Source organism: Pyxicephalus adspersus, chromosome 2, assembly GCF_032062135.1.
Source record: "Pyxicephalus adspersus chromosome 2, UCB_Pads_2.0, whole genome shotgun sequence".
In the NCBI taxonomy this organism is placed as follows: Eukaryota; Metazoa; Chordata; class Amphibia; order Anura; family Pyxicephalidae; genus Pyxicephalus; species Pyxicephalus adspersus.
The window spans coordinates 84,990,950-85,007,010 of record NC_092859.1 but is presented as its reverse complement, the minus strand read 5'-3'; the positions used below and the strand labels follow the sequence as shown (position 1 = coordinate 85,007,010).

Here is a 16,061-nt window from a genome sequence, read left to right as displayed (position 1 = left end):
AAATGCTGCATGCAAAACAGATGAAAGGGCATTAGTAGCGTATTTTTTTCTGTTTTCCCTTCTGGTTAGTATGGTATTTGTTAGAACAAGTATACCTTGGTTGTGATTAGTTGTGTGAGACTGTCATGCACAGAAAGCGCAGAATGCAGCAAAATAGCAGTTTTCCTAGTAGAAATGGTAATGTACTCTCTGCCACTGGTGAAAATCATCTTTACTTCTTTAACACAACATTGTATTGAAATGCACAAATACTTTTCAAAAATACTGTTAAGTGACAAAGCACAAGATGACACAAAACAATTATGATGAAAATGAATGGGGCAGCACATTGGCTCAGAGGTTAGCACTTTGGCCTTTGCAGCTCTAGGTCCCTGGTTCGAATCTTGGGCAGGGCTCTGCCTGCATGGAGTTTGCAGGTTCTCCCCGTGTTTGTGTGGGTTTCCTCCGGGTACTCTGATTTCCTCCCACATCCCAAAAACATGCAGTTAGATTATTTGACTTCCTCACAAAGACAGACCTTAAGACACTGGTAATGACATATGACTATGGTAGGGACATTGTGACCCCATTTGAGGGACAGTGAGTGCCAAGACTATGGATTTTGTACAGTGCTGCATAATATGTTGGCGCTATATAAATATCATGTAATAATGCTAAAGTTTATTCTATTTATATTTTGCCCTTGCTGGTTCTTCCTAACCATCCCCCCTTACATGCTAATGACTTTATTAAAGAAAACTTTTCTGTTTTTATTGAATTCCTTGCTTTTGGACAGTGATATCATCACTAGGTATTTGTGCTACTTTATTCAATGCAGGCGTATCATGGCTGGTTGGAGGAGCTGGCAGGGCACTGTACATAGCTTCATAAAAACAGAATACTGTGTCAATGCCTGCATGTGCTGCTGAGCCTTCATGATAAACATCTGATACCCAGTATATGAAATGATTAGAGTTCAGTTTTATTTTAAGTATTTTTATCATTTTCTTGTTTCCAGGGTCACGCAAAGAAAAAAAGACCTGCAAAGTGGTTTTTACTGAACAAGAGCTAAGAGACCGCTTGACACCCAAACAGTACCATGTCACCCAAGAAAAAGGGACTGAAAGGTAACATGTTTATGCTAAGTCATTTAGCCCGGGACATAAGGTCATTAAAATCCAGAATATACTTGCCTGTCTTATATAGCTAGATGCAATGAACCTGTCAGGTATCACACAATGATAACAGAGGCAAGCTTGCAGTGAATCTTTCTTCTGCTTTAGCACACTGTCTGAACACATAGATTTTGAGATAAAGCATTATTACAGTGAAAGTTACCCAGTGAATATTGTAAGGGTCTTTATATTTTAATTATTAGAACACGATTAACTCGTTTAAAATTAAGGGCTTGCTTAACAGAATAAGTGAAATCTGTATTGTTTTTCTTTCTTACAAGTTTTTATCTTCTTTATTTTAATAATTTTCTATTTTTACTGGAGGCTCATACAACTTTGAAGCTGAGCATGTTCTTCGTAGGGCACATTTGATTGGTTCTGTTACCGATTCTGCAACAGACTCCCAGAGCATAGTAAAGACATGGTCTCCTAGCCTAATTGTTTTCATAGTGTGCTCCTGTGGTCAGACACAGAGTACAACACACAATATACCAGTCACTGCCCAGGAGAACCAGGAAATTTATCCTAAGCCTGTTTTATTCCACGATTCTCCAATGATCATTAGGTATTTGCCATATTTTATTCTATGGGAAATAGGTCTTCAACTATCTATTATTTTAGCGAGAAAAGACCTTACACATTTTATTACATCTCAAGTAATATAATTATTTGTTTGCTTGTCTGATTTATTGTTGTTTTTGTCAAATAGAAAACAGAAATAACATTTTCTAGACTGTGTTTACTTTTCCTTATGAAGCATTTCCATTTGTATGTGTTGGACTCTCTTGTACCCTGTGGCCGCAAGCCATGCCTTATTCCCATGTGCTAGAAAGCCTCAACATAACCACAATATCGCATCACAATTTCCTTCTCAGTGAATAGGGTTCCCTTGAAGCTGTAAAATATATTTTCATTGAACATGATCACACACAGTAAGCTATAATTTCTACTTAAAGTAAATGTGTAAAAAAATAATAATATGTAAGCAGCCGTTTTGTACAGAATGTAAACCAGGGACCTGAGCCCAAAGGAAGCTAGTTTTGCTTTATATAGTGCCTAGTACCTAATACTAGATCTTGGACCTTTTTAAATGAGTAATCCTGTTGCTGGCAACAACTCACCACTGTTCCCCTAAAATGTCCTCCAAACATATTAATATATTATTATTGTAATATATAAATATATATATATAATATATTGCAGCTTACCAGGCCTTAGATGCATTGATCTATATTTCTCAGGCTTCTTTTCCTTTTTTTTTACTGTTTTGACTGCTGATAAAACATTTCCTGTCCTAGGGTGGCAATATTCATTGACATACTTATCTCTGGTCTTGCTTTGGACTACAGAAAACCTGCCGTTCTGCTTATATCCATAACTGTTTTTTCACTTATACCCTAGATTTACAAATTGCTTTTAATTAAATATTAAACAGATGGAACAGAAGTGAATTAGACAGATTTCAGTTGTTAAGATATATTGTACATGCATTTTGGGTTTATATACAACTTCTGTGTTTGTGCCTGAGGATAAACTTTTATCAGTGAAGCTGGGCGATTCAGCAAACCTGGAATGGATCTGGTCCAGGATTTAAAACATTTGCTAGCAAATAAATTGCAAAGCACTTTGAAATAATCCATTGCAGTTTTGCTGAAAACTAACCTCACTGATGAGAGTGTATCCAATCCAGCCTTGGAGAGCTTTAATAAATCAGGCTCATTAAGTCACTCACTTGTTAATCAGTCCAACAAGATAGCACTCTGTCACTGTTTCTTTGGAATTATTTACGCAGAAAGTGAATTTCACTTTTGCCACATGACAGCATTTATTGGAAACACATCTCAAACTTTTACTTTGTTTCTTTCAGACAGATTTATTGTAGTTCATTTTGCAGCAATTTATGGTTTTTGTTTTTTATTGTTAATGTATTTTTTGGACAATAAGTGAGCCATACAAATCATATTATTATACGTAATATTAAACTCTATATTACTCTACACCAGGGGTGCCCACACTTTTTTGACTTGCAAGCTACTTTTAAAATGACCAAGTCAAAGTGATCCACCAACAATAACAACTTGGACTTAATAACACCTGTGCGCAGTAGAGTTTATTTTGAAAGGCAGGGCTCCGTGATCTACTTGCATTGCCTTTCCGATCTACCAGTAGATTGTGATCCACCTGTTGGGCCCCTGCTCCACGTGTTGGGCCCCTGTTCTACAGTATTCCCTGCAGAATACCAAAATTCACAACATTTTAAGAGGTGTGGAAATTGGTAATTATACTAATTTCTTTTTAAGACATGGTAATACTCAGAAGTTTCAGAAATAGTTAAAGAATTTCTACCTAATTCTACCTAAATGTGTCATAGCTACGAATGTCGGTACTTTTCATTTCAACTTTAAGTCATGTCAGGGCAGGGAAGGTTGCCATACTGTAAAGAGAGCTTCAGTTTTATTAGGGAAATGGTTAATGAAATACAGTTCTAAAAATCTGGATGAAAATATATCATAATGTCAACTCCTATTATCAAAAGTTGATATCCAATTGGTTTCCATCACACAAGTGAAATGATTCATTGGGCCTGATTTATCAAAGCTCTCAAGGCTGGAGAGGATACACTTTCATCAGTGAAGCTGGGTGATCCAGCAAACCTGGAATGGATTTCTTCAAAGTCATTTGCTTTTTGCTAACAAATGTTTTGAACCCTGGACCAAATCCATTCCAGATTTGCTGGATCACCCAGCTTCACTGATGAAATTGTATCCTCCCCAGCCTTGGACAGTTTTATAAATCAGGCCCATGGATTATGTAACTCTTTGTTATTGGCATCTTGAAACAAAAATAACATTTCCTCCAGCAGTTTCTGCTCCCTTCATATGGTAAAACATTTTGTTTGTTCTGCAGCCAACCTGATATGCAACACCTAGACCCTCATAGGTTGCATTGGTTACACATGCAATCACTGACTGAAAGCAAATGTGTAAAAATATTCTAAAGTAGCGTTTACTGTAAATAGCAAAAATCAGACCTAGGATTTCTACAGTGCCGTTAATGACCAAGTAAGTGCTGTTATATGGAGTTTTTCACCCACCAGTTAAACTTTGTGGGCTGTGCAGGTAAACTGAACCTATTTAATGCCAAAAATCCTGACTCACAGATTATTAAAACATTGTAACATTAGCATCCCAGTTACAGATTTAACCTGAAAGTGAAATCACAGCTTTAAATCCCAGGAAAACAGTCAAAATATGGACTAGTAGAGACTCCACCATGCTGCTCCAGGGAGGCTTCAGAAGCAGTTGCCAAAGTTTTATTTTTTCAAGCAAATCCTTTTAACCAGTGCCTTTGTTGTTTCTCCTTAATTGCAATTTATACCGTATATATGAATATGAAGGAAAATATACAGAGACTTGAGCTTTTGCAAATGCCTTTTATTTGGTCAATGAAGCTCTTAATGCAGCATGGAAGGCCTGTTTTACTTTACTGCAGAATGTGTGGAAGTGAGAAGGGTTTGGGCACATATTTGTAGGAGGCAGACCCAAGAGCACAGTGGCTGCGTGCCAGGAGGACTTGATTCTGAAGGTGGCCATTGTAAGCATAGACATTTTGGCTGAGTGGGAAGGTAGCATAATTCAGTTCCTTTCCACTCCACTCCAATTTATTTTTGAAGCACATGTGGAGAAAATATTTATTGGCTCATTTGTGGTTGGAATGTCAAAAATGTTCAATAACTGCCCTCACATGGCTTTAGTCCTTGGCCGCTAGCCCTGTGTCCTGAAAAAAAAATGTTCCCTTTCAAAAGTGTTTTTAGTGAATAAATTCTGTCTCAGCTGATTCCAGGCTGAAGCATTGCTTGCCAAGGACTAACCATTTTGTTGTCTAATTTATACCATGCAGTTTGGCAGCAAGCCCTGGCTTACCTCTGATCCAAATGTATTAATGATGTAACTGCTTGTTTCCATTCATGACCTGAAAAGGCTCTTTACCACACATGGGGTTTTACTTAATAGGCAGCACTCTCTTCCCTAGGATAGCCGACTGCTTGCCGAATGTAAATCGTTGGCACAACAGCCCATCAAATGAGTTGGCAGCAGATCATAACCTTGGCTTTGCGAACTTGCCATCCAGATCATTTTCTAACAAAATGATTTAGTGCATGCCAGCAGTGAGAGATTAGGTCATTCTTAAAAATGCAGTGTAAAATGAGATTTTTCCCTGGGTTCTGAGAACGCACACTCTGCTGAAAGCTGTGGACACTAGAAATATTTTATTGTATTAATAAGTCATTTTGTAACTTTTATGAACTCATGTTTGTAAACACATTTCTGTTTTAGTGCCTTCGCTGGAGAATATACACACAATACAGCACCAGGGACATACACGTGTGTAGTTTGCGGAGCTGTACTTTTCAAGTGAGTAAACATCAATAAAATAATATAATAAAATAAATAAAACAAAACCAGATTTTTGGTACATTGGTATATAACTGTTTCACTTTTATTTTCATTTTTGTTAAAGATTTCTATTACATTGTAATCCTCTGTGATGCTGTAGACAATATATATTTTAAACAATTACATAGTAAGGGTGATACAACAAGGCCTAAATTACCCAGCATCTCTAGCAGGGCATTTTTTTTACTAAAATGGCACAATCATCTCTGTTGTATACAGACTTTATGATTTAACATTTAGTTGGTACTTCACAAATGACATTTAGAAGCTGGTTGTTTGCAATTGGCACATTCAGGGTAGCACACTATTTTTGGGATGGCAGTAAGAGATGTGGGTCAGCTTACTTCGATACTATTGGTTTATCTCACATAGTATATATCAGGCAAATGTGTTAAATTTTGGCATCATGTTAGGAGCTATGTTTAAAACCAACAGCATTTTAAACAAGGTAATTTTACTCTGCTACAAAGGAAAACATAGCAATGCATTTAAAGCAGAACTCCAGCAAGACATTATCAATTAAAGCTAAAGCCTAGTTGGGACCTTAAAAGTTACTGTAAAACTCCGTCTCCACCTCCTGTGCAGTGTCCCTTAGTCCTTTTTTTACTTACCTTGACTTTGTACTCTGTATTCCATCTTCTCAACATTTGCCAGGGTTCTATCCTTAAATGCTCACATTCTCACCAGTTTTATAATCTTTGACCAGTCAAAGGCTGGAGGCATGTCAGTGCAGAGAAAACAGGGACAGATCTCTCCACTACTCTCAGTTTAGCACAGTCATCCTGCTCATTTCTAATGCCAAGCCTGGTTCTAGTATTCTGCTGGAATGCTACTCATTATAGTGCGCAGGCAACCTATATTCTCTCACATTTTCTGAAATTAGAACAGGCCCTTCTAGGCACACCTAAAATTGGCTACATACCCCCCTACCTCATTCTGAGCTTATCTACCAAATCTATCTAAATCACAATTCTTAGTTGTTTTTTCTGTGCTCTTCCAGTTACTGCTTCGTGATTCCAGTGTGTTTAGCAGAATTAGTGACGGGATTGCTCAGCTCACAACACTACCTCTCACACACTGTATCAGCCAACAGACATTCCTGAACAAACTGCATTTTTATACATACCACCCTAGGAAATGCCCACACCTGAGGCTGATACTTAATTATTTCCAGCACAGCTTAGGAAAGCATAGGATTCATGAGTCTATTAAACAGGTAATAAAACTTCTAATGTTTGCTTTGTGGCAGTCATAGTGTGCTGTGAAATGGTGATAAATACTTTCAACACAGTGGAGGATTATCTACAAATGTGTATGAATAACGGTAAGGCTGGAGTTCAGCTTTCACACTGGTATGCATTTATTATAACAATATAAAATATGTTTTAAATGCCACAAGTGAAAATGTATGTGTTTTTTAAAATGCTGCAGTATATAATTTTTACCCTAAAGAATTGGTTAAATTAAATTAAATTAAATTAAAGGTGTGCTAATATTACAGTAATAGCCTGGAATATCATAGGTGGGGCTCCTGTTGTTACCAAGTTTTTATTACTACAAGAAATAAACAAATAGGCATTATTACCTTTCTAAACTTTATTCACTACCAAACTTCTCCCAAACCAAAAATAGTTTTGTTATTTTATCACATGTAACAATCATGATGGCACCTTCCTTAATCTGCTATTCTGTACATCAGAGATGAGATTCTTTTTAATTGTGATCCACTGGATTAGAGGTGAAATTGTGCTTTTGGGAGATAAAAAATACTGTGAAATGCTCCACTAAAGTTTTTAGCCAGGAAATAGTTCTTCATGAGTTTATTGATTTTAAGAAGCACCCCAAACATAATACAATACTCCAGAGTGTCCAGATTGCTGGTGGATATACACTACTAGCAGCATAGAAAATTGTAATAAAAGTACAGTAACAAAGTACAAATTGTGCGTTATATATTACCTTTGATCCTGAGAATGTGCATGAACAATTAATCCCTAAAGAAATATACTTTGGTGTCCACAGTCAATTTATATATTATATATACTCAATTATATGAAGTGTATACCTAGATTATTTTTTTTTACCTGAAAATGCCATTGATTTGGTGCTGTGTCCTCATGTAAAGTGTATAATACATTTTTACTACAGCTTGTTACACAGTATACGTGAGTACCCAGCACCATCTACTGGTGGCCCATGTGATTTAAAATTTTCCCCCTTTAAAACACAAAAATAGCACAACATGCATGAATAGCAAAATTAGGGTAAAGGAATGTTTTCACAATTGTGGTGAACTAGAATAAATACAACACATTTTCAAAGCTGCATATCTAAGGGTAACACTTTTCAGACATTGTGATGTGTAGGCTCCCCTCTATCACCAGCACTTCCATCTTCACCTGCAGCCAGGATGCTTTACTCCATTACACGCTCATGGAATTTACTTCATCCCAACATAGAATTTTGCATGCATGCAGGCTAAGGCTGTTAGACATATTTGTGAGAGAAAATACTTCTGCCTGTCAGCCTTTATTATAATTAAGCAGATTTTACTTCTGCTTTAAGCATAGTGAATTCTTAGGACCATGGAAGGCTTTACATACTGTTGCCTACATTTTATAAATGGAACATAAAATACAGACTGCAGTGTGGATAGACGCTGCAGTTTCCAGCAGAGGGTGGCATCCATTATATTATATCACAAGCACTGCCCAGTCCTGCGCGTATGCCCACTGCAACTGGAGAAAAAAAGTCTTTGCCCCAGGTTCAAATCTCCACCAGGACACTATCTTTATGGAGTTTGCTGGTTGTCCCCGTGTTTGTGTGGGTTTACTCCGGGTACTCCGGTTTCCTCCCACATTTCAAAAATATGCAGTTAGGTTTATTGGCTTCCCCCTAAAATTGACCTTAGACTGTATTAAAGACATATGACTAGGTAGGGACATTAGATTTGAGGAACAGCTAGTGACATGACTATGGACTTTGTAAAGCGCTGCGTAATATGTCAGCACTATATAAATACTGTGTAATAATAATACTAATAAAAAGAGGAAGTACTGGTGATGTCATTTGAGTCCTAGAAGACTTCTGGAAAAATGGCGGGTTTGGGGCTGGTGGGAAAGAGAAGGATTTCTGGATTTCCACTTTATTGAGAAAGAGGCCAAATGGGTCTTTTTTGTCAATATAGACTAGTAGAGTCTTGTTAGAACTGAAGGTATCTGTGGTTTAAACCTCCAATTCTGAAATTAAAGTTTATCCAGGTACATACAGGTATGATTTATTTAGCTTAGCTTACTCTCTTAAAATTAGGAAATATACCCTAATTTTACTGGCTTTAATAGGATAATAAAGTTGTTGTTTGGTTTAGTGTACTAAAATATTTGTCTTGATTTGGAACCACACATGCAGTAGCATAGCTTGAAATCACTGATATCAGTGGGTGGGGGTACTGCAACCATTCATGCAGCACCGTGTCCAATTGAGAGGGGGTATTACCTCAGAGTCATTGGGTAGTGGCTGAGCTCCCCCATTGGTGTTCAGTGGAATGTGAGCCTAAGTAACAAACTCAAAGTTAGTTCACTTAGGCTGTGTACACACATGCAATAATTGTTGTGGGAAAGGATCTTTCACAATCCTTTTCAACGACTAACGACTGCATGATGCATGAATGAGTGCTGTACATACAGCACCAATCTGCTCTATGGAGAGGGAAGGGGGAGAATGACGAAGCGGTACCCCGCTGCACTCTCTCCCCTTCATTTGCATTACAATCGTTCGTCATCCATCGTCCTTGGATCGGCCAGAACCGGCGTTTGGATGATAGACAACGAGCGCTGTACAGATGCAAGATTCTCGTCCGATATCGTCCCAGAACTATTGCACGTGTGTACCCAGCCTAACAGCTCTCACCACACTGTCTGCCAATTGTTCTCTCAGCTGCCACCCTCCATGTGTTTGAAATCTCAGATGGCAGCCACCATACACCTCCTTGCACCTCCACAAAATACACTGGGAAACTATAGAGGGCGAGTTAGGGTGGTATCAATAAATGGAAAACAGCCTGCAAAATGAGTACTGGCAATAAAAGGAAGAGGGCCCCAAAACCATTCAGAACAAATATGAGTAAACTTGCAGAATTCTGTAAGATAATAGTTCTGAATGCACAAAAATTCAAATGTATACATATCCAGGCATTATTCCTGTAATGCAACCTGTTGTATAAAAATCTCTCCGGAGCCTTTCCAACGACAATTACCATCAATGGCAGAATGACTTTAAATGTAAATAACGTGTAACTTTTAGATGTATATTTCATAGTCTGCTATGTGTGGTGTAATTTTTCTTGACACGTGAAAAAAAACACATTCTACTAAAGCTGGCATATTTTTTTTAACTTCATTGAGCATCAAAGGTCTCTAGATACTGTACTCTCCTTATTTGATAGCCTAGTGACAGTTTGTCCAACTTTAGTGCTTAATTCAGAATTTGTGTAACACATAAATAAAGTTACAAAATATATTTTAATAAATAAATAGATTGTGTTATTTTCCAAATTGCACATTGACCTTCAACAGGTCCACCTGCTCTCAGAAGTTGCTTGCTGCTAAAGAGATAACTAATAGTATCCTTCAAACCTATGCACTAATTAATTTGAAAGCTGTTTGCAGACAATGCATCCACACAGAGGTTTGGATAGATAGATTTAGGCACTGGGTTAATGCTGCATGACAGCACATCAACATCATCTTGAGAGTAATTATCAAAGTAGAGTTTTCCCACAGCTTCAAAGGCTTCTGAATTTACAGACAGTATTAACCTATATTTGAAACATGCTGTTCCCACAAAGGCTGATTTATTCCCCGACAGGCACCTAGAAAAATCCATACTTATAACCAGAAGAAGTTAATTTTAAAAATATCTGTTAATTATCATGTTCTTGTTATACTTAACAGGATTATAATATAAGTTCTGCATGCTTAATAAAAAATAAAGAATGAATTTTAAGAAATCATTATTTAGAGTGGATAGTAAAAGGAGGTGTAAACAGACACTGCCAAAACTGCATATTGTTGCCTACTGTGGCGTTTAGTACATTTTAACATAATTTAGATACAAAGTCTTCAAAAACTGTACATTTCTGCAAGGAAAAATGTTCTTAAAGCTTACTGGGTTCCATTTAGCTCCTAGATGCCTAAAGTCTGTAGATTGCTAGGAATGGTTACCTATGCCAAGAGTTATCTACACAAAGTTCTCAGATAAATGGTCCAGAAACACTCATTGCTGTTCTTGATGTGTGATCACTGTGACCACGTATCACAGGCAGGCTTGAGGCTTATTTACTAAAAAAATTCCAACTTGACCCCTTGGCTGTGCCCCCCAACCCTTCTTTATTTCTTTCTGCACAATCGCACAAATAAAGAAGTGCAATGTTAGCTGCAATGCAGTAATAAAAACACAATCAAGGTATTTATAAAATCCTTACAGTATATGCTTAAAAAATGAAAAATTATTTTGGGAGGAAAATTGATTTTTTAGAGTAATTGTAAAGCTATGTGACCATACTGCCAAATTTGACGTGGGAATCTACACAACAGTGAGCTTCATAAAAAAGAAACCACTAAATTGGCTTTGATGTAAATTGATCACTTAAATGTAAATGACCACATTGATAGCTGAAAATTTCATATATCATGGGTGAAGGTAAGCTCAGGACAACCATATGTACACAAACGTATAGTATACAACAGGCTTGATCATACAAAGATCTCAGTAAGATTATGCACCATCCACAACATCTGTGTTACTAACCACAAAGGCAAACTGTCCTTTGCAACATTATAGTTTCCTCTTTCACCTTTTTATCAACTGTAGCCAACTAAAACACTTGGAAGCCTTTGTGGAAGATTGTGGGTGCTAAAACTGATGAAAAACAAGTTCCCGGTAAACACAGGATATCTGGTTTGTGTTTTGTATACTCTGTAACTGACATTCTACATTAATACAGAAACTCACTGATCAGCCAGAAACTGAATTGCAAAATGTGCAGAGACATCTATCTAAAGAAACAATGTACAGAAGTGTAATGTATAGACATGTTGTAAATTTTGTACTCATTAATGTTTAACCTAGAAACATTTATATTTCTGCTCATTTGTAAATTTTAATTTTTTGCAGTACAATTTATGGCTTTGCATTTAAAATAACAGTTTATTGAGATTAATATCGATAGCTAATGCACAGTAGAATAGAGTTTTCTCTGGCCACTGTGTGCAGAAGCTCTCTTAGACCTCGTCAGAGGAGCAAATCCACTGTTAATGCACTCAACTATCCAATTCATTGAATATCCTGATCGCTAATCCAAATACTGGTAATTGTTCGGAAGTCCCAAAACACAGCGCACACTTGTACAAGATTCTTCTCTTGTTCTTTCTTTATTTATTTAAATGATGGTACAAATACAAGAAAACAAACCACAAAGGGTCAAAGACAAAACAATAGTAAGAACCAAGATCAATAACATAAACCAAGCTTACAAGATTCTTATCTTTTGATTTATTTGCCTATATAGGGAGCAGACAGAAATCAGTTGCAACAATACTACTTGTGTTTGTCAGTTGTTATTTACCAACACATTTTATCTGTCTTTCGATCAGTCTTTCGAACAGTCAACTGCTAAATTCTCTTTAGGTTGACTTCACATTTGATCTTTCTTATCTGCAAATAAATGTGAATAGATTTGCATGCATTTGCAAATAAATATATCTATATTCATTTATACTTTCTGTTATTTCATGTTAAACCACTCAACATCAGAAAATGTACTTGAAATAGAAATTGTGACAACTGTGATGTTTTATGATATTTTAAATTGCATCTATTTATGCCCATACAAGTCTCTAAGCTAACAGGAAATTGTCTTTATTTCCAGGTCTGATAAGAAATATGACTCCAACTCTGGTAAGTGTAGTAAGCATAGAATAAAATAGAAATACCCAAATGTTTTGCATGGATAAATTCATGGTGGTGTGAAAATTTCACAATCAATCGGGCCATCTAGTTTAAACTTTGAGGATACTTCAAAATAACCAATTGCCAGGCTATGAACATTATTATCATATTCTCAACAGTAGGTTAATGAACTCTAAATCCAAGTCCATACCAACCTGTGTAGCTGCAGGCAATGTGGAGCCAATCAAATCGTTCTATCCAGGTGCTTAGCTTCCTTTATTATGCTTTCCGGCAATGGTGCCTTCCAGCCTTCTAATTTCCAATGTAAACATGGAGCATGACTATGTGAGGAGAATTGGTTGATTCTGATGAATTGCTTGGATTCACCCAAAGCTACAAAAGTCATTATTGCTTGAATTTAAACTAATTTACTATTTGTTAGGAATATATAACTACAGTGCAGTTCAATAGTAGTAGTAATAGTTTATATTTTGTACATAGTGACAACAAAGGGGTCACTTACTGAGCAGGCTTTACGCATGCAAACTGCCCTACAGAGTAGATTGGGAATAATGAAGATATTTATTTGCTTCACGTTGAATGTTGCCTGTTGGTTCATTGGCAGAAATAATATTTTTAGCTTTCATAGCATATCTGATCCTGCATGGCTACCCACCCTATGTGGCAGGAGGATACTGCATTGCAAAATGTAGGAAAGCAGAACTACGAATTAAAGTACAAAAGTGTATCTATGTGGATTGCAATTACAGGCCATCATACATTTCTTTAATTTCATAATCGAGACTGAGTGGGATTGTCAGAACAAAATTTACAAACCTACTTTTTTGTGAGTTATGTATCTATTGTGTAAAGATATGTCGTTTACATATGTTTTCTATATAGGAAGTAACACAGTTGAAGCACATATATAAAAACTGTTTCACTGCCTACAATATATGTAAAATATGCCAGTATATGTAAATGTTTGTACACTTGTGAACCATCCGCTGTGCTATAAAACTGCATAACATAAGGAAAGTCACAGTAATTTTTAGAGCTTGCAGTTCTGTAGACTAAATTATACTTTTGAACATCACCAACCTAGTCATGGTCTCATTCAGGATTTTGGTGACTTTTTTTTATAGTAAAAACAGATTTTAAATACATTTAACTAAGATTATAATGGTCACCTATTGAACACAGTTAGCTATTATGTGTTTCAGTTATTTTTGCTTGAAGTTATTAATATCTGTTATTAATATTATTAGGCAGTATTTATATAACGCCAACATATTACGCAGCACTTTACAAAGTCCATAGTCATGTCACTAACTGTCCCTCAAAGGGTCTCACAATGTCAGGGTCATGTGTCATTAAAGTAGTCCAAGGACAATTTTTGAGGGAAAGCCAATGAACCTAACTGCATGTTACAGTCTTTTAGGAAAGAAAATGTTGTATTATTATTCACAGTATAAGCTTTTATATAGCAGGTATATAAGATAACCCTGACAAGTGGCTTTGGATGTGATGGTGATAATTGGATGTATTGAGGTAGAACTAAAGTTGAATTACATATATATAAATTAATACACAAATAAAATAAATGTACTTTGAGGACCCATTCACACTTCCGTGTTCCTGTGCTACTTGTTAATATGCATGCCTTAATGCAGGAATGGTGATAAGATCCTTTCATTTACTGGAATGAACCAGAAAACTGTAATGGAGCACCGTAATGCACCAAAACACTTACCATGTTAACATGCATTTCTCTGATATGTGCATTACCCTAACACTTACAATAGCAAAACTGTTTCAGCTTTAGTTAAGGCATTTTAACCAAAGTTAAGGCAAATGTGTGTGTGCTAATCACCTAATTTTATACAAAAAGTGGACATTAGGTCACTTCAGTGTTTTTAGTTCTGGTATTACTAACATATGCCGTTAAAATATTTGCTTCAGTGATCCTCTGTATTCTCATATGAGTATTTCCTTGTGAAAGAAAACCTGAATCCTAACCTAGCTCAGACAGCCATGTGCAATACACATGTGTATATGTCATCTATGGGTTTTATAGGACTGCCTCTTATTGTATGCCAATATCTTGGGGTCTGTTTTATTATAAGTAGAATGGCATATTGCAGCATTTTAGTTTACATGTTGGGTTCTATAACTTCTTTATACATTTTTGTGTGTTTATATTACATAATCTTTTTTACACAAAGCAGTTGTAGAAAAATGCCCAAGTGGGTAAAACGTTGAGAATGACAGTATGTAAACTTTAACTATGAACTTCTTTATTTGCTCCCATTTGGTTTGTTAAATACACATTTGAATGAATTGAGTTATATATGTGTGATAAATGCAACAAAAGTGTACCAAAAACTAACTCATATTTGTGATTTTTGCCTCTATTATCTGTTACCAATTAACATTGTTCTCATCGATCTCTGTGGGCTATAGACCCCCAAACTATATTATAAAACAAGGTAGAGGTTCTGTAATCCTGGCCTAGGGGGGCAAAAGGCAAACTCTGTACTACTTTTATTGTACAGTGCTGCGTAATATGTTGGCGCTATACAAATCCTGTTTAGTAATATTAATATTATTCAGAAATTGGAAACACCTGCTAAAAAATTGCGACCCCCCCCCCCAAAAAAAAATGGCTGACCACCCCTGATATAGGATATGTTAGGCAAGGCTGTATTAGGTATCATAAGAAGAAGGTAAAATATATTGGTATGTAAAGAATGTACAGAATATTTATTCATTATAATGTATTAAAACAATGCAATATATCATTGCAGAGATGGTCAAATGATAAAAACACGAGACATCGCATAAGCCTACATATTAAGCAATTATATTTGGGCTTTTCCCTTACTTTCTTTTTAATTGACAATGTCACTAGGACCAAAGGAGAGGTAAATCAAACCAACGGGGACACAGACAACTTCCAAAACTTGACAAAAGGTCTGGCGTTTCCCCATTGTAACCTAAACAAAAGAAATGTCCTGACCTGGAAAGTAAATAATAAGCATACATCATGAGTGTTAACACCAGACTCTGGGGAATTTTATCCTTTAAAGGAGAGTCTCCTATCTAAATCATTTATAAAAGATTTATAGAAGTCACTTAAGGTGCGTACACACTTCCAATTTTTATCGAACGACGAACGATCGATTGGGCAAAAAATCGTTCGTAAAAAAGTAACCAACGACGCCGACGAACGAGGAAAGTCGCTGGAAACGAACGACCGGACCGACGGATCGGATTGGACGACGATCGTTGAACATCGTTCGTGTGTGCGGTTGTTCGTTGATCGTCCATGTTCAGAGCATGCGTGATGAACGAACGTCCGTTCACTTTCCTGTCGTGCACATAGTTCCTCTATCGCTTAAACGATCGTATCTATTGTGTGTACAATATCTACGAACGATCGTGTCGTTAACTCTATGTGCAGGATCGGTGCTATACGATCGGTCGTATATATCGTGCATGA

General features: G+C 36.5%; 1 protein-coding gene across 2 annotated transcripts in view; it reads left to right on the top strand.

Annotated features, from left to right (window-relative positions):
- The window catches only part of MSRB3 (methionine sulfoxide reductase B3), a 62,320-nt gene that overhangs the window by 32,099 nt on the left and 14,160 nt on the right, over window positions 1–16,061 (top strand). For both annotated transcript variants that reach the window (XM_072401298.1, XM_072401297.1), the window contains 3 exons: window positions 998–1,106; window positions 5,492–5,569; window positions 12,540–12,568. In XM_072401298.1, coding sequence (XP_072257399.1) covers window positions 998–1,106; window positions 5,492–5,569; window positions 12,540–12,568 — 216 coding nt within the window. The remainder of the gene's footprint in view (window positions 1–997; window positions 1,107–5,491; window positions 5,570–12,539; window positions 12,569–16,061) is intronic.